Below are 20,114 nucleotides of genomic sequence, written 5' to 3'. Positions count from 1 at the left end.
CCTATGATAACTTACCAGTTATTAGTGCTATGCACCTAAATTGGAGAAACAATTGGTATTCAAGAGGACGTAAGTCCGATGTTAAGCATGGACTCACGGGGAACCAGGACAGCCACCTTGTCCTTCCTGAGTCCTTAAAGCTTTTGTTATTAAAAGTTCTGCATTCCATAACTCATCATGAAAAAGATAAAATGATCCAAATTGACCGGGCACAGTTGCTCACGCCTGTAATCCCAGCACTTTGGGAGGCCGAGGTGGGTGGATCACCTGAGGTCAGGAGTTCAAGACCAGCCTGACCAACATGGAGAAACCCCATCTCTACTAAAAATACAAAACTAGCCGGGCGTGTTGGCACATGCCTGTAATCCCAGCTACTAGGGAGGCAGAGGCAGGAGAATCGCTTGAACCTGGGAGGCGGAGGTTGCAGTGAGCCAAGATTGCGCCATTGCACTCCAGCCTGGGCAACAATAGTGAAACTCCATCTCAAAAAAAAAAAGATTAAGTGATCCAAGTTAAATATATATACACGTGTGTGTATGTGTGTGTGTGTGTGTGTGTGTGTGTGTGCAGTGTGTGGCGGGGGGGTAGTGACTTCTAAATTGCTATAATAGTTTATGACCAATATTTGGTTTGTCAAACCCATATTCCTGGGAAGACAATCAAAATTTCAGGTACATTTCGCTACCTGATGGGACATTTAAACATTTGTAGAGGGTTTTCATTCTATTGTCATTTTCAATGCAGGTTTTCTGGTTGTATAAAAGCTTTCCCACACAAGAGGACTGATGTTATAACAATAGTTCATTATGCCACCTTGTATTTTCACCAGGTAAAGAAAGCTTTTCATGGCTCACTGACTGAGGACATCAAGCCCTTCACAATCTAGAACCCAAAGAGTGGGTCTTCTGGGAATGTCACAGAAAGACTGCCCTTGCCGTCCACACTGCATCAAGACTTTCAGACCTTGAATCTTGGTTCATAATCTCATAACTCAGAAAGGTCCCTCCACATACTCAGAACTGTAAACCCATTAGAAACCTTAAAGTAAAGCTAACCAGAGAAGTTTCTCCCCAGAAGAAGACAGTATCCTTGATGTAGACAGCTTTTTCCCAAGATCACAGATCAAGACTTCTTTACTATCACGAGACTCTTATCTTCCAATTTTTTTTCTTTGCTTATGCCCCTATGAACAGTAGAAGTGAAAAGGGGATCTGTTGTGTGCACTCATGGAGTGTACTTTTATTTATGAAAGATTTTGCAGCCAGCCTTATTACATGGATAACCTTATGCCTTAATAGATGGAAGACAAAGGCCCAATGTAGGTGAGAAATTTTAATGTGAATAGCCGGGCACGGTGGCTCAAGCCTGTAATCCCAGCACTTTGGGAGGCTGAGACGGGCGGATCACGAGGTCAGGAGATCGAGACCATCCTGGCTAACACGGTGAAACCCCGTCTCTACTAAAAAATACAAAAAACTAGCCGGGCGAGGTGGCGGGCGCCTGTGGTCCCAGCTACTCGGGAGGCTGAGGCAGGAGAATGGCGTAAACCCGGGAGGCGGAGCTTGCAGTGAGCTGAGATCCGGCCACTGCACTCCAGCCTGGGCGACAGAGCCAGACTCAGTCTCAAAAAAAAAAAAAAGAAATTTTAATGACACATACGTTGCCTCATAGTCAGTCAGAAACAACACTGGTCCACTCCTCTTAACCTACATCATGGATTAAAAGATCATTGCCAGGAGGTCTTCACTCTTCTCAAATGGTATCATGTGTTAGGTCCTTTTTTCCATGGTTTGGAGTAAATGAGGCAATGATTGGAAATTTATCCCTCAGCTGGGCGCAGTGGCTCATGCCTATAATCCGACCACTTTGGGAGACCGAGGCGGGTGGATCACTTGAAGTCAGGTGTTCAAGACCAGCCTGGACAACATGGTGAAACCCCGTCTCTACTAAAAATACAAAACTTAGCCAGGCATGGTGGCACGTGACTGTAATCCCAACTCCACTCAGGAGGCTGAGGCAGGACAATCACTTGAACCTGGGAGGCAGAGGCTGCAGTGAGCCGAGAGGGCGCCACTACACTCCAGCCTGGGCGACAGAACGAGACTCCATCTCAAAAAAAAAAAAAAAAAAGAAAAAGAAAGAAAGAAATTTATCCCTCATGATAGACTCTCTAGCAGATCCTACTGTAAAGGATATGGTTACACAACAGACTTTAAATTCTCTTCTGAAAGTTACGCTAAATAATAGAATTGCTCTAGATTACCTACTAGCTAAACAGGGAAGTATCTATGCAGCTGCTGGCACTTTCATCACATCTGGTATTTTAGAGATTCAGTTGTAGGGGATTAACAAAGAGACTGCTTAGTCAAAGCAAGTAGAATTTTTATCTAGCTGATTCTTTGATCTATTTGATTTTAGTTGGTTTGGTTTATGGGGAACCTGGCTAAGGAGCATACTCCAAACTCTAGGTATTATCCTCTTGATAGTCGTAACAGTAGTCTCCCTGGTGCAATGTATTCTCTCAAAAGTTTTAAATGTTTGCATGCAGCCATCTGTAGAATGTCAAATGGTCTCTCTTCAACTGGAATGAAAAGAGCTAAAAGAAATATGTGACCATGAAAGGCACCATAACCTATGAATGACGTGCTGAGACCAGAAACACAAAATGATGGTAACTGAGAGCAGTGCTAAGGCCCTACGTTTTGCTCATACTCTTACCTAAGTAAGAAACTGACCAAAAGAGGAGAAATTGTAAACAAATTATGGGAGGCCATTGTTTTGGACTGAGCTCATGCACTAGCCTCCAACAGACCACACCAAACCAAAATGGAGTCACTTATGCTAAATGTGACATAATCAAACTAAGACTTTAAGGAAACAAATAGATCCTAGAACAGACTAGGTTTTGTTTTTCTTCTGTAAACAGGACATCCCAGCATAAAGAGGTACCCTCTACTCTAACCTTTACAAAAAATAACCAGAAGTCCTTGTTCCCGTCTTACAAAACCCACTGCTCTGCTATTTCCCAATGGGTTCCAAGAACAAATAAATACATTTACAATGGTGATAGTGACATCAGTGAGTAAAGTCTTGGTCATCCTCTAAAACTGAGATGACCAAAAGTGGGGAATTGTTAAATCAAGTTCAAGTTTAGCCTAACGCTGCCGCCTTATATATTAAGTTTGGCCTAAAAGTTTCTCAGCACATTACGACCTATAATGTAAATGGAGCTGTATACAGACTGTAGCCTACTCTTGTGCCAATCACCAAGTTTTGGGCAATCAGAGATGGCCAACTGTTCAAACCGTGTTCATATTAGGTAAATGCCAAGCTGTAATCAATCTGGCTGTTTCTGTACCTCACTTCCATTTTTTGTATGTTATTTTCCTTTTTCTGTTCATAAATCTTCCACTACGTGGCTGCACTGGAGTCTCTGCGCCTACTCTGGCTCGGGACACTGTCTGATTTGTGAATCGTTCTTTGCTCAGTTAAACTCTGCTAAACTTAATTCAGCTAAAGTTTTTCTCTTTCAACACATTCTTTCCATCTCTTAGCAAGCAATAAATATTAATAGGTCTGTCCCTAACCTTTTTAATGGCTGCATGAAATTTCATCATATGGATGTACCATAATTTAATTAGTCCCCTACTATGGGACATTTAAATCATTCTAATCTTTCCTGACCACAAATAAGGCTGCCTTGAATATTTTGCATGTCTCTTTGCCCACAGCAGTTTGTCTATAAGTGCAAATGCTAAATTGCATTGATTCATTCTGGCAATGTAATTACAAAACTGGCATAACTCACACATATTTTGCCTTAATACCTAGTTTCATATTCCCATCCCTGAGGCTTTTGGGCCATGTTCGCTGTTCTGCTACAGCCTCAAGGACAACTTCATAGATGTCTACCAGATGACCCTGAAAAACACTCAAGTCCAGTCAAGGTAAATGGACAATAATCTCTGGAAGGCCTGATGGTAACATGAGTGCTAAGGAAGAAATCTATCTAATCAAAGGTTTTTGTCAAACTGAAGAAAGAATGTGTTAACAGAATAGGAGTGGTTTTTACAAAATCCAGAAGAAGGAAGCCAAATAGGAAGAATTTGGCAGCATTTATCACTCATAGTCCAAAGGAGAGAGATAATTAACCTAAAGGAGAGTCACCAGAGAAGTACATTCAAAAGGGTTTCTCTAAGGCCCAGATGGAATTTTCTTCCATACAATTCTACTCCTTTCGTTCTGGGTCCTTCCAAGCGGTTCAGTAATGTAGTTAATAATTTCTCTCCCTAGGTAACTGAATCCGACGAAAAGGGTGTAGAGGATTAAAGACAGCTACAGATTCCTTCACATGCCTCCCATTAAGAGGTGAAGTCCATGTCTCTAGGCTCTCAGTGGGCTCTGTAACTGCTTTGATGAGTGGAATACAGTGGAAATGAGACTGTGCTGATTTTCAGGACCAGGCCTTAGGAAACTGCAACGATTATTTTCTGTCTCTTGGAACATTCGCTCTGGGGGAAGCCAGCGCATGCAAGAAGTCCAAGTGTTCTAAGACCACCATGCTGTAAGGAAGCTCAAGCCAGTCATATGAAGAGAGAGATAACCAGCTGTTCTGGCCAAACCAGGCCAGGAACCAACATGCAACTAGAAAAGTCATCTTGGCCATTCCGGCCCCAGAAGAGGCGATGTGCCAGCTAAAAGCCAGACTCAAGGCCCAGACATATGGCCTCACTTGAGCAATCCTCTCCATCTTTGCCCATTTGAGCTAAAGGCCTGCTCCATCATGAAGCAGAGATAAGTCATTTCCACTGTGCCCTGCCCACATTCCTGACACACAGAATTATGACTATAACAAAATATTTGTTGTTTTAAGCCACCACAATTTGGGATAGTTTGTTATGCAGCAGTAGATAACTACAACAGAGGGTTCTAGTGCAATGGAGTATTATGATTCCTGGGAGGCTTGACTTCCTGTCTTAATTCGTTTTGTATTGATATAACAGAATATCTGAAGCTGGGTAATTTATAAAGAACAGCAATTTATTTCTTACAGTTCTGGAGGCTGGAAAGTCCAAGGTTGAGGGGACTGTATCTGGTTAGGACCTTCTTGCAACATCATCCAATAGCAGAAAGCAGAGGGGTAAGAGGGCATTGTGTGAGGTAGAGAGGGAGGGGTTAAAATAATCTTTTATCAGTAACCACTCCCATGATAACTAATCATTCAGAATCATTCCAATCACCTCTTAAAGGTCCCACCTCTCAACACTGTTGCATTGGAGATCCAGCTTCCAATACATGAACTTTAGGAAGCACATTCAAACCAAAGCACCTCCTCATTAAATAATCATGCGGGCACTCCAGTCCACATTTGCTTTTTTGGATTTGCCCAGTGTGGGCCAGTCCCCAATCATCTGCCCATGCTGAATGTGTTGACATTTAGTTTCTGAAACCTCAAACACCAAGAACTGAAGGGTCAGGCTTGTTCAATCTGCCCACCTCCCTCATTGCCTTTTCTTCACTCTATAATATGTCAAACAACCCAGATCAGGGAGCTGGGAAGAAGGGTGACACTTCTTCCATCAGATGTATCCACTGCTCAGTACCACTCATAGCACCTCCCCTATGCCTAAGACCGTGCCTGGCACTTGGGGGAGAAAGGTAGGAAAGACATAGGCCCAGGCCTCACAGCTTCACAGCCCCAATCTCTAAGCCATATAAACAAGTGATGATAAGAAACGTGATACATGATGGCCAGGCACAGTAATTTATGCCTATAATTCCAGCACTTTGGGAGGCCAAAGTGGGTGAATTGCTTGAGCTCAGGAGTTCAAGACCGGCCTGGGCATAGCGACACCTGTCTCTACCAAAAATACAAAAATTAGCCAGGCATGGTGGTGCATGCCTGTTGTCCCAGCTACTTGGAAGGCTGATGTGGGGGGACAGCTGGAGCTGGGGAGGTCAAGACTGCAGTGAGCCATGATCGCACCACTGCACTCCAGCCTAGGTGACAGAGTGAAACGCTGTCTCAAAAAAAGAAAAAATAAAAAGAAAGATAGAGAAACATGATAACATAAAATGACATATATGTGCTTAGGACATTGGGTGACCTGGGGGAGATTAAATCATTAATCTCCTGGGCACTGGGGGGCACAGGAAGGGTCACAAAGCCAGGCAGTCCATAATAAGAGCTACATAATAGATATCTCATAATTCTCAGGATCAATAAGTTTGAAAGATATTAATTTGATATAAATGTAACATATGTTTACATTTCATTTTTCCAGCGTTCAACATAATTTTTATCAGGAAAGAGAAAGGCACTGGCATTTACGTAGTATGACTTTTACATGTCCTAATTCCTACCTCACTCCCTTAAGTGCTACAGTGCTTCTCAAAGCTTATTTTTATTACTTTTTTGTGTGTGCTAATGCAGTTTTTGACAACTGAGGGCGCAAGGGACATTGTGGTTGGCTGTTCCTACATCCATTCCCATCCTCCCCTTTGTGTGGCAGATACCTTGTTTGCGTGGGAGGGACCCCAATCCCAGCTTAAGGGTGAACCTCCACAGAGGTAAGCTAATTAGGGTATGTCTGTCTCCCCCTGGCCACTATGATGGGTTCATGGATAGGCAATTAACCCAGGCCAAGCCAGTCAACCAACTCCTGCAAGACAGCTGAGCCCAGGGAACTGCAGAAAAACAGAGATGTCATTTTTTAAATTTAGAGATAGGGTCTTGCTATGTTCCTCAGTCTGGTCTCAAACTCCTGAACTCAAGGGATCCTTCTGCCTCAGTCTCCCAAGTAGCTGGGGGACTGTAGGACTGTGCCATCACACCCAGCTGAAGCTGTAGCTTTGATGACTTCCTGAATCTCTAGAACAAACACACCTGAAGGATACTCAACTATTGGAGTTTTCAGTTCTATGAGCCAATAAAGCTGCTTTATAGTTTAAGCCAGTTTGAGTGGCAATCTAACAAATTCTAACTGATGCAAAGTGAGTAAATGAAACACATTCTCTAATTTTAAAGGGCTATTACCTGAGTTTTATAGACGTACAACACTCCTCTCTCTATTAATGCACACTAGCCACATATAGTGGGAAGGGCTAATGTATTTCCCATGGGATGGCCCAGGTTCGTGTGCCGCAAGACGTTTGGGATACAAGGACTGAAACCAGGGGGCTCTGCTATATCCCAGCCCTGGACTCTCCTTTAAAAAGCCATACATCCTGACTTTCCCCTGCTTTCCTCTTCCTCCTTCTAAAGCCATCTAGAATTTCTTTGGTAGTTACTGCTCTAGACATCATCCTAAGCAAGTCTGCCCCTGAGAAATCCTTAGTTCTCACCCTTGAGGCATTTACTGGGCCTCTCCCATTTCTAAAGGTTAAATCAAGCAGAAGAAGTTAACAAGAGTCTGTTTTCTTGGCTTAAAGCAGGGGTGCCCAACCCCTGGGCCACAGAACAGTACTAGTCTGTGACCTGTTGGAAAACAGGCCTCACAGCAGGAGGTAAGCATCAGGTGAGTGAGCAAAGCTTCATCTGTATTTGCAGCCACTCCCCATCATTCATAATACCACCTTAGCTCCGCCTCCTGTCAGATCAGTGCTGGCATTAGATTCTCATAGGAGCACAAGCCCTATTGTGAACTACGTATGTGAGGGATCTAGGTTGCACACTCCTTATGAGAATCTAATGCCTGATCTGTCACTGTCTCCCATCACCCCCAGATGGGATGGTCTGATTGCAGGAAAACAAGCTCAGGGCTCCCACTGATTCCACATTATAGCGAGTTGTATAATTATTTCATTATATATTACAATGTAACAATAATAGAAATAAAGTACACAATAAATGTAATGCACTTGACTCATCCCAAAACCAGCCCCGCCACCCCAGTCCATGGAAATATTGTCTTCCACAAAACTGGAGCCAAAAAGATTGGGGACAACTGGCCTAAAGGATCTGGGTCCACAAGTGATTTCAAAACCATCTCTCAGTATTTTCTGACCTGCCCCCTGTCAAACTGAAATAATCAAAAGAATCAGAATCCAGTTTTAAACATTTTATTCAAGTGAAAAGTTGAGAATAGCCATTTGGGAAACACACACTCCAGAAAAATGGGATCAGTGCTCCAAAGTTAAAAGTTAAGTCCTTGCTTATATAGGCAGGAAACAAAGTTTCAGAGGGTTATAACACTTTCTATACAAGGCTGGTTTATGAGTTACAATTTAATTAGTTATCATTTGTTTTCTTTTCCATGCATCTCATTTTCATTTCCTTTCCAATTTAAAATAGTATAGTTAACATTTTATCTTAAAGCAATGTGATAGGCATGAAATCTTTGCGTGAGAAAGATAAAAGGAAGTGAATCTACAATGAAGTTCAACAGTGAAGAGGGAAGGCATCTTCCTTGGCCCCTGTAGACATTTACAATGTTTTCAAAACCAGAGGTAAAGAAGAAAGTTAATCTATAATCAGAGAAACAAAGGTTACAGCTGCTTAGGTTACAGCATCCTGCTTATGTGACTTGAGTCCCATAATCACATAATCACATTCCCTTAAGGCTCAAAATATTTTAAAGTTCCAACAGCTTAGATTTTGAATTACTTATTTTCACACCCCCAAGTCTCACAAACATGAGCCCAACAGGGAAGACTGCAGGAGAGACAGCAGCCACCAGGACACTGCAGAGGATGCAGCCCTGGTTGTAGTCCGTTTTGCCCTTTGTTGCCCTCAGGGTCATCTTCTCCCTCATCCTCAACCTCCAGTCCAGCTTTCTCTGGAGTGTGGCTCAGATCTGCCTTTCCATCCTGGATCCTGCCATGCCTGAGCCTTCATCACCTTAGACCCTCTGCACCTCTCCTACTACACACACCACAGCCTGGACAGTGTTCCATGCAGGCCATCTTCACCCCATGCCTGCTCAAGAGCTCACCATGGCCCCTCAGAGGAACCAGGGCCCTTATCTTGATCTTCAAGGCTGTCCTCAAAGGCCTGTTCTGTCCCCAGTCCCCACAGCTCCTCCTCATTTTTGACTCCTTTCCAGCACAGACACATGACCAGCAGGTGGTTGACTATCCCAGCCCAGGACCAGCCTGCTCCTATCAGTCCCTGACAACCAAGTGTTCTTGTGAAGGCACCCTGTGAATCGAAGCCCCCTCCCTCTTCCCCAACCTTAGAACAGCTTCTCCTCCCAGAGGTCTCTCTGTGAAGTTAACTTTTTATTACTTTATCTCTTTGTCCTCCATCTTCTTCAGAGGAGCATATAAGCCCCATGAGGGCAGAAGCCTCATCTCACTGAATCCCAGCACTTGGAACCATGCCTGGAACATGGTAGGTGCATTTACATTTCTTGCTAGTCATTAGGAAGACAGATCCCACATGAACCCCTTTGGTTCATTTCCTAAATCCTCTCCAACACTGGTCAGTGTTGGGTTTTCCGGTCTCTGTCAGTGAGCAGTGAGCTGTTCATCCCTGCCTCATTTCTGTATTCTGCTGGATAAAACTTTCTTATTAGACATTGGTTTTCTCCCCCAACACCACTGACCTGAACACAAACTGATTTCTTTTTAATTTAATTAATTTATTTATTTTGTGAGACAGTCTTGCTTTGTTGCCCAGGCTGGAGTGCAGTGGCATGATCTTGGCTCACTGCAACCTTCGCCTCCCAGGTTCAAGCGATTCTCCTGCCTCTGCCTCCCTAGTAGCTGGGATTACCAGCATGTGCCACCATGCCCAGCTAATGTTTGTATTTTTAGTAGAGACGGGGTTTCACCATGTTGGCCAGGCTGGTCTCAAACTCCTGACTTCAGGTGATCTGCCCACCTCAGCCTCTCAAGGTGCTGGGATTACAGGTGTGAGCCACTGCACCCGGCCTCAGACTGATTTCTTAATAACAAAAAGTACCTTTTCCTTTCGGTCTGTGAGTTTGCTTCCACGATCTGAGAAGCAGCATTGTGTTTTCCCCTAAGAGGAAATTTACCTTGCAAATAACCAAGAGGCTTCTAAAATCCTCCTGAAGTTATTTCCTTTGGAAGAAGTCTGTGGTAGCCAGTATCATGACAGAATTAGTGATTCCCTATCTGTCAGCTTACACACTTGCCTTTGCCACTGTCTTCCCAAGACAGTTCCCTCCTCAGCCTCTGCTCACTTTAAGTCCAGCGTCCAGATCCCCTCCTTGCTGGTGCCTTCCTGATTTACACCCCTCATCGTCCTGTTTATCTCAGCTCAAAGGGCTCTGTCTGTACTTTGCACATTCTCCCTACAGATTTCCAGTTTATGACCATAGCCTCAGTGGGTCCCCAGCTGAGTTCCTGCAGTCTTCACTTTTTGTCCAAAGTCTCCTCACCTCTAGCCTCTCTGTTCCGGTGCCCACCCCCATCCCCAGGACGCGATGCCCCCGCGGGTTACCTGTAACTGGTGCAGCTGCAGGGCATAGCCTTGAACAAACAGCTGAAAGAAGAAGCGCAGCTGCCCTAGACGTGGAATCTCCTTTAAGCTCCGTTGCCGCCGCCGGATACCAGGCCCGGCTCCGGGAGCCTCGGTGGCCTTGTCCGAGGGGAGGGCGGTAGGGATCGTGGCCTTGGCTCTGGCCCCGTGGGGGCAGAGGCCACGGCCGGCCCCTCGCAGCACCCACCTCAGCCTCGCGCAGCCCAGCGCAGCCATGGGTTGTGCTCGCCCGCCTGCACCTTTGGGTCGAGTGAGGAACCCCCGGACCCGCCCAGGCAGCAGCTCAGGGCGGGTTCAAGGCCGGGCGCTGGGGAGGGCCGAGCAAAGGCCAGCCAGACCCCTTCCCGCTCACTCCCTCGCTCCTCCCAGCGTCGTGGGGTCTGCAGGAGAGGGACGCGGTGACTCAGGGATACCCACCGCGCCCCGACCAAGGCCTCCGCCACCGACTCCTCACCCCGCGCCCCCGAGGCCTCTCAAATAACTTTTCGCTTGGTCTGAACTCTGGGCGGGGGTGCAGCGAGATTCTTTCGAAACCGGGAAGTCCTACACTGGGACAGGTCCTCGCCCGGCCGCGGGTTCCCCACCCAAGGCGACCCTCGCGTCCTGAAGGGGACAGGAACCGGCCGCGACTAAGCTGCCCTCGGCTTCTCCCAATGGCCGTCCGGATTGATCCCGGAGTCAGTGCGGAGCGAGGGGGGCCAGTCATCTGATCCCTGGAGGGGGGCCGCTGAACAAAGAAATCTAAATATTCGTGTTTTGTTTTTTTTTTAATCCAATTCTTCCCCCACGAACCTCCCCGCCGTGTCTGCCAAGGCAGGATGTTTCAAACTGCAGGTTGAGAGCAGATTTCGTAGATGGCCAGAATAATTTTTAATAAAATGAAAAGAGTAACATAGTATGGAAAATTTATTGCAAGAAGAAAAAAAAGTATTGTCTTATGAATCCTATGTTTCATGTATATTCAAAGTATAGTTTTCAAAAAGTTTAAAAACATGACTCTTGCAAGTATAAAATAAATACAGGGTCAAAGATCACATTCAACCCAGGAATGAAGGACCCAGCAGAACGGTACAGCTGGTTCTAACAGCATTTGAAAAATTGGTGATTTACAGGCAGCCAGAGAAGAAAGGGCCTATTAAGTTCAATTAGACTGACAGCTGAGTTGCTAGGTGTGGCTTTCTATTTATTTATTCAAGGGCTCCTAGTTTCTTGAATCTGTGACTGGATGTCTTTGATCAGTCTGGGGAGTTTCTCTGATATTCTATGTTCAAACATTGCTTCTCCCCATTTTTTTCTCCTTTCCTGGGACTTCAAACTGCTATATGTATGTTAGATCTCCCTGTACCCTTCCTCCCTCTTACCCTGTCTTGCGTACTTTTGTTTGTGTCTCTAGTTTGTTAATTCTCTCCCCCCAACTTCCCAGACATAGTCTCACTCTGTCACCCAGGCTAGAGTGCAGTGGTGGAATCTCCGCTCACCTCAACCTCTGCCTCCCAGTTCAAGCAATTCTCCTGTCTCAGCCTCCACAGTAGCTGGAATTACAGATGCCCGCCACCATGTCCGGCTAATTTTTGTATTTTTAGTGGAGATGAGGTTTTGCCATGTGTGCCAGGCTGGTCTCAAACTCCTGACCTCAGGTGATCTACCTACCTCGGCCTCCCAAAATGCTGGAATTACAGGTGTGGGCCACAGCACCCAGCCTAGACCATATTTTTCATTTGGTTTTTGGACAGGAAGGACAGGAGGCCATGCTTTAAAAACGTGGTGGCACATGCCTGTGATCCCAGCTACTTGGGGAGGCTGAGGCAGGAGAATCGCTTGAACCCGGGAGGCAGAGATTGCAGTGAGTTGAGATTGTGCCACACACTCCAACCTGGACAACAGAGTGAAACTCCATCTCAAAAAAAAAAAGAAAAAAAAAAAAAATATATATATATATATGGTCTAGTTCAAGACTTAGGAGCCATTAACAAGGTCATAATTCCCTTACATCCTATAGTGCCAAATCCTTATACTACACTTAACCAAATACCAGAAAACACCAATTAGTTCACAGTGTTAGATCATAAGAATGCTTTCTTTTGTATCCCTTTGCACCTCGACTCTCAGAATTTATTTTCTTTTGAGTAGACTAATCCTGAAACTATTATTACCCAATGGTACACCAGGACAATACTGCCTCATGACTTTAGGGATAGCCCTCGCTTGTTCAAAAATGCCTTGACACAAAAGTTAAGAAAGCCAGAGTTGGCCGGGTGCGGTGGCTCAAGCCTGTAATCCCAGCACTTTGGGAGGCCGAGACGGGCGGATCACGAGGTCAGGAGATCGAGACCATCCTGGCTAACACAGTGAAACCCCGTCTCTACTAAAAATACAAAAAAAACTAGCCGGGCGAGGTGGCGGGCGCCTGTAGTCCCAGTTACTCAGGAGGCTGAGGCAGGAGAATGGCGCAAACCCGGGAGGCGGAGCTTGCAGTGAGCTGAGATCCGGCCACTGCACTCCAGCCCGGGCTACAGAGCAAGACTCCGTCTCAAAAAAAAAAAAAAAAAAAAAAAAAAAGAAAGCCAGAGCTAAAAAGGAGAGCCACACTCCAGTATGTAAATAACATCTTTGTATACAGCCCCACTAAAGAGGACTCAAATAAAAATGCCATTCAAGTCTTAAACTTCCTTAAAAAAAAAAAAAAAAAAAAATCAGTTCCCACCACCCAAGACCCAAATTTCTCAACCAAAAGTGAAATACCTGTAGTATATCCTAAACTCAGGAAACTGGACCTTGTCCATCAAACAAAAGTTTACTTAGAAGTAAAACCTCTATAAACAAAAACAAAAACAAAAAACAAACAAAAAAAAAACACTAAGAACTGTCCTGGGTATAGCAGGATTTTGCAGAATTGCTAAGCCATTGTATGAGGCCCTAACAGGGCCAAAACATAAGCCACTCAAATGATCAAAAAACAGGAGGCTTTATCTTCTAGCTAAACAAAGGGGTTTACACGGTAATAAACCACACCTGTTGTTCTTATATTAACAACTCAGGATTAATTAGACTGCCAGCTCAACAGACTTACCAACATGCTACCTGGCTACATAATTTCAATAAGCACACTGCTTAAACCATCTGGGACCCCATCAAAAAATACCTACCAAGTATGACAGTTCCTACCTTTCCTGGAAACTTGAATAACTCCAATTTCTACTAACCTTTGGTCCTTGCTTGTTTAACCTCCTTATAAAGTTTGTGTCTTCTGGATTATAGCAGTTCCATGTCAAAATAATGATCACAGAAAAATTCCAACCAATCCCTGCCTCGGATTCAGATTCTGCTAATAACCCACCCTTGGGACCTTTAAAACAGGCAGCCAGAAATTTCCATGCCCTAACTAGACATGGCCAAACCCAAATCAACAAAAAGTATATATAAAACATTGACCCCCTCCCTCATCAACCCTTACAAATAAAGAAGAAAAATCTCTGAGGGCAGTCAAATGAGACAGGAATAATACACGGTGGGCGCAGGGAAATAAACAATTCCAGGCAGCAGCTTCACACGACTAGCAAAAGGAAACTGTTAAAACAGCTGCAGGGGCCAATAAGACCCTGAAAACCAAGATGTGGGCCAAGCTGGCTAAGACTAATGGGAACCAACAAAGCACTGGATTTGACTTAGGTTTCGCCTAAGACCTCATTATACACTAGTTAACATGCTAAATCACGGCCGGGCGCGGTGGCTCAAGCCTGTAATCCCAGCACTTTGGGAGGCCGAGACGGGCGGATCACGAGGTCGGGAGATCGAGACCATCCTGGCTAACACGGTGAAACCCCGTCTCTACTAAAAAGTACAAAAAACTAGCCGGGCGAGGTGGCGGGCGCCTGTAGTCTCAGCTACTCGGGAGGCTGAGGCAGGAGAATGGCGTGAACCCGGGAGGCGGAGCTTGCAGTGAGCTGAGATCCGGCCACTGCACTCCAGCCTGGGCGACAGAGTGAGACTCCGTCTCAAAAAAAAAAAAAAAAAAATGCTAAATCACACACCCACCAGCGCTGTGACAGTTCTAGGAACACCCATATTTGGTATAAAAATGAGTGGTACTGGCTGGGCATGGTGGCTCACACCTGTAGTCCCAGCACTTTGGGAGGCTGAGGTGGGCGGATCATGAGGTCAGGAGTTCAAGCCCAGCCTAGCCAACACGGTAAAACCCCATCTCTACTAAAAATACAAAAATTAGCTGGGCATGGTGGCACGTGCTATAATCCCAGCTACTTGAGAGGCTGAGGCAGAACTGCTTGAACCAGGACCAGGAGGCAGAGGTTGCAGTGAGCCGAGATGGCACCACTGCACTCCAGCCTGGGCTACAGAGAGAGACTCCATCACGAAAAAGAAAAAAAGGATGGCACCACAGTTCCGAGAAATCTTTACCTTTTTCCAGAAATCTTCGTGAATATTCCACCCCTTGGTTAAAGAAACCCATAAAGATGGTAACTCTAAACCCCATGGTACAACTCTCTTGAGCCGGCCCACACTCCCCTTTCTTTAATGTGTACTTTTCACTGCAATAAATCTCCACATTTTCACTATTTTCTGACGCATCCTTGAATTTCTTCTTGCAGTGGTGTCAAGAACCTGGACACTGGCCAGGGTTGAGGTCTCACCAGTATTTGGGGACCTCCCCTAGCCCACCAGTTTTACCTGGAGCTCTGAGTCTCAGTCCTCCCAAGGTGACCGGGCATCTTCCCTGGACACCAGGAGGAAATGGGAAAGACAGCCCCCATCTCCTGCCACTCCACCTCCTCAGGGTTCAAAAGACCCACACATCAGACAGTGCATGTTCCTTTACCAAAAACCTAGGACATCTTCAAAGGGGAATCACTATGAGGAGAAGCAAACACGTTAAATTTCACCTCTCCCAGGTTGCACAAGGGCAGCAGCTGGGGGCCTTGACTTTCATGACCTTGTGCTTGAGATGTTTCCCTGACAGCGGGAGTGCAGTGGCATGATCTCAGGTCACTGCAACTTCTGCTTCCTGGTGTAGGATATAATAAATTCAAAGGTTTTAGCCTGTAAATTGTTAAGTACAATAAGTTCTGAGATCCTCTCCAAAGAATCAATGTATCAGTTATGTTCAGCTCTCCATTTTAAAATTTTCATCTCCTTGTCCCTAGTTCCAGTAAACAACCTCTTCCTAGCCTCTATCACCTGCTCTGTCCTGAGTCACCCCTGGTCACCTACTCTGATCTAAGTCAACTTGAGTCACCCATTCCCACCAAACTACTCACCCTGCCACTCCGACTTGTACCCCTGCTCTCTTTAAAATAGCCAATTAGAATTAGCTTAGACTATGCAGTCCAACCCTAGCCAACAGGGGAATTACATAGCGGTAGGGGCTACCTGCATCAGGAATAAGAACCCCTTTCCCTCCCTTGTGCAGGTGTGCTCTTGCCATTGTTCCATCCACAAGTCACATCCTTCTATAGAAGTAAAATTGCCTTGCTGAGAAAATTAAATTTATGTTCAAGTGCTATTTCTTTGGCAGCACCAAAAATTTATTTATAACACTGGGTTCAAACTATTCTCCTGCCTCAGCCTCCCAAGTAGCTGGGATTACAGGCACCCGTCACCATGCCTGGCTAACTTTTGCATTTTCAGTAGAGATGGGGTTTCACCATGTTGGCCAGGCTGGTCTCAAACTCCTGACCACAGATGATCTACCCACCTTGGCCTCTCAAAGTGCTGGAATTACGGGCCTGACCCACCGTGTCCGGCCAAATTTTTATATTTTTAGTAGAGACGAGGTTTCACCATGTTGGCCAGGCCGGCCTCAAACTCCTGGCCTCAAGTGATCCGCCCACCTTGCCCTCTCAAAGTGCTGGTGTTAAAGGCGTGAGCCACCACACCTGGTCTTTTCCTCAATTCTAATAGGTATTTGGATCTATTTCCCTTCACTCCATCCTAGAGGTCAAAAACCCAGATAGCTTTATATGCAGCAAACCAAGCCAGAGACCAGAATAGGGGACTGGTGAGAAAGCCCCAGGGCAGCTACCACCCAGCTCCACCAGTTGTTGCCCCCATGCAAATACAGGCCTGGTATTGCTAGAGTTTTGGATTTTTGCAGAGAAGTCAAAAATCTGAATTTTTATGATAAAAAATCTGACAATTTTTTTTAAAAAATGTTTAAATTAGCTCAAACAAAACCTGTGTATGCCAGTTTCCACCTCGTGCTTTACTATGTTCCACTTTTCTCTGCCTGTTTCTGAGCCAGGGCAATCTTGTTAGAAATACTGCCCCTTTATAAAAAGACTTGCTCCTTATATTACTTCATTTGAACACTACAGAATCCCTAAAGAGTTAGAGGCTGTTATTCTTCTCCTGCCATAGGAAACATGAAGTTCAGAGAGGTAAAGATCAGTAAGTGGCAGAACCAGATTTTGAACTGAGTTTAACGTTCTTTCTGTTAGATTTGAGGTGAGAGGGGAAGGAGGAGACAGTGTGAACAATTCTATTGCAGAAATGGAAAGTTGAGAGGAGCTCACTCATACCCTGATAACCAGAGGCTGACTGATGGTGCATAAGAAGGTAGAACCCGGCTGGGTACAGTGGCTCATGCCTGTAATCCCAGCACTTTGGGAGGCTGAGGTGGGTGGATCACCTGAGGTCAAGAATTTGAGACCAGCCTGACCAACTGGGTGAAACCCCATCTCTATCAAAAATACAAAAATTAGCTGGGCATGGTGGCACACACCTGTAATCCCAGCGACTTGGGAGGCTGAGGCAGAAGAAATTGCCTGAACCCAGGAGGTGGAGGTTGCAGTCAGCCAAGATCATGCCATTGCACCCCAGCCTGGGCTACAAGAGCAACACTCCATCTCAAAAAAACAAAAAACAAAAAACAAGGTAGAATCCATTGCCTGAGCCTATATAATGTCATCTGTCTTGAGTAAAATAGTACTTTCCAGCCCTGGTGACTTGAGCTATGGGGGTGGCAACTCACTATCTCAACCAGGGCTACCATGCCAGTGTCCCTAGAAATGGTCTCAAGGACATGTTCTGTCCTTCTAAATCAGATACATTCTTATTTGAAATTCCATTTTGCATCAGAAAGTAAATTTAAGGATGCCTGCTGCTGTAAAATAAAGATGTTTCTGGGCTTTGTCCTGGGTTCCTAATATAGAGCTTCTAAACCTTTGGAATTTCCTGACTGGTAGCAGTGTCTTTGTTACTCATGGTGGGCTCCTAGATAGTTTCAAAATGAGGGCTGGTCAGCTGGGCACAGTGGCTCACACCTGTAATCGCAGCATTTTGGGCGGCCAAGCTGGGCAGATCACAAGGTCAGGGGTTGGAGACCAGCCTGGCCAATATGATGAAACCCCATCTCTACTAAAAATACAAAATTAGCTGCGTGTGGTGGCACACACCTGTAATCCCAGCTACTCAGGAGGCTGAGGCAGGAGAATTGCTTGAATCTAAGAGGTGGAGGTTACAGTGAGCCAAAACTGTTCCACTGTACTCTAGCCTGAGAGACAGAGCAAGATTCTGTCTCAAAAAAAAAAAAAAAAAAAAAAAAAAAAAAAAAAATGAGGGCTGGTTGTGCCAGAAAGACCAATCACATGATTACAGGGTTGGGACTTCAAGCTAGGTGATACCAGCTCAACCTCTGGGAAGGGGAGAAGGCTGAAGATTGGGTTGGAACACATGGCCAGTGATTCTATCAATTGTGCCTACAAAGTGAAATTCCAATAAAACCTCTGAACGCTGAAGCTCAGCTGCACTTCTCAGTTGGTGAATACAGGGATGCACAAGGAGGGTGATGTGCCTGGATTCCATAGGGAGAGGACAAGGAAGCTCCACATTCAGGTCTTCTAGACCTTATCCTATGGGTCTCTTCATATGGTTGGTCCTGATTTGTATCCTTTATAATAAAACTATAATTCTAAGCAGAGTATAAAGCTTTTCTGAGTTCTATGAGTCATTTAGTATTGTCAAACCTGAATGGTTTTAGAAACCCCTGAATTTGTACCTCATTGGTCAGAGATATAAGTGGTCTGGGGACCCTCAAATACTTAGCTGGCATCTGAAATGAGAGGAGTTTTGTTGGAGACTGTGACCTTAACCTGCGGAGTCTGCACTAACTCTAGGTAGTGTCAGAATTGCAGCATTGCACTGGTCCTTTCCTTTCCTTGTGGTTGTGTATAATTACATTGTGCCATCATTGCAAGGGTCACAATCTGATCCACAGTTGCTATTGGCTGATGCTGCCATTAACAGAAACATCCTTGTTTCTGTCTGGTGTCACAGTGTACCTCTATTCCTAACCATAGGGCTTCAGATGCAGCTCATTCTCTCATTCTCTCTCTCTCTCTCTCCCCCTCTCTGTCTCCCTCCCTCCCTCCGTTCCTCCCTCCCTCCCTCCCTCTCTTTCTCTGTCTCTCCTACTTCCACATCCTTTGTAGGCTCCTGGAAGCATCTGCTGGAGAACTTTGAGATAATCTCAGGCCTACCTGCCTAAATATCTCAGATGTCCTCATACTGGGCAAGAGGGAACTTTCGAGGCTTCCCTTCTAGGAAGGAGGTATAGGTCTTTTCTGTTCTGAGATTCTCAAAGTCACTAGGTGAGGAGAAGTTCAGGACACAGGCCCCTATCTCAGGGACACACATCAGCCTAGAAGAAGAGGGAAAAAGAGGAATTGAAGAAGAAAGAGAGAGGAGGAGGAGGCAGAACTAACATCTGAGGGCTTACAAAATGCCAGGCATATTCTGAGTACTTTCCTAACATTAACTCATTTCATTCCAGCATTACCTCTAAGAGTTAGCATTATTATCCTGATGTTTTAGAATAGAAAGCAGAGGGCCAGGCACAGAGGCTCACGCCTGTAATCTCAGCACTTTGGGAGACCGAGGCAGGCGGATCATGAGGTCAGGAGTTTGAGACTAGCCTGGCTACCATGGTGAAACCCCATTTCTACTAAAAATACAAAAAATGAGCTGGGCATGGTGGTAGGTGCCTGTAATCCCAGCTACTCAGCAGGCTAAGGCAGGAGAATCGTTCGAACCTGAGAGGCAGAGGTTACAGTAAGCCAAGATCGCACCATTGCACTCCAGCCTGAGTGACAGGGCTAGACGCCATCTCAAAAAAAAGAAAAAAGAAAGAAGATGGCCGAATAGGAACAGCTTTGGTCTGCAGCTCCCAGCGTGATCAACGCAGAAGATGGGTGATTTCTGCATTTGCAACTGAGGTACCTGGTTCGTCTCATTGAGACTGGTTGGACAGTGGGTGCAGCCCACAGAGGGTGAGCCAAAGCAGGGTGGGGCATTGCCTCACTCAGGAACCGCAAGGGGTTGGGGAATTTCCCTTTCCTAGCCAAGGGAAGCCGCAACAGACTGTACCTGGGAAAAACAGGACACTGCCGTCCAAACACTGCACTTTTCTAACGGTCTTAGCAAACGGAAGACCAAGAGATACTATCCCGTGCCTGGCTCCATGGGTCCCATGCCCACGGAGCCTTGCTCACTGCAAGCGCAGCAGTCTAAGATCAACCTGTTAGGCAACAGCCTGGCAGGGGGAGGGGCGTCTGCCATTCCTGAGGCTTGAGTAGGTAAACAAAGCGGCCAGGAAGCTCAAACTGGGCAGAGCCTACCACAGCTCAACAAGGCCTACTGCATCTAGACTCCACCT

The 20,114-nt window shown here is 45.6% G+C and overlaps 1 protein-coding gene across 1 annotated transcript in view; it reads right to left on the bottom strand.

The window, feature by feature from the left end:
• CYP27A1 (cytochrome P450 family 27 subfamily A member 1) overlaps positions 1-11,116 on the bottom strand; it is a 37,676-nt gene extending 26,560 nt beyond the window's left edge. The window contains exon 1 of the mRNA XM_011740656.3: positions 10,409-11,116. Within this exon, the coding sequence (XP_011738958.1) occupies positions 10,409-10,663 (255 nt within the window). The 5' untranslated portion in view covers positions 10,664-11,116. The remainder of the gene's footprint in view (positions 1-10,408) is intronic.
• Between the last annotated feature and the right edge of the window lie 8,998 nt (positions 11,117-20,114).

Source organism: Macaca nemestrina, chromosome 11, assembly GCF_043159975.1.
Source record: "Macaca nemestrina isolate mMacNem1 chromosome 11, mMacNem.hap1, whole genome shotgun sequence".
Taxonomy (NCBI): Eukaryota; Metazoa; Chordata; class Mammalia; order Primates; family Cercopithecidae; genus Macaca; species Macaca nemestrina.
The sequence above is the reverse complement of the archived record's forward strand: the minus strand, read 5'-3'. Positions and strand labels throughout refer to the sequence as shown.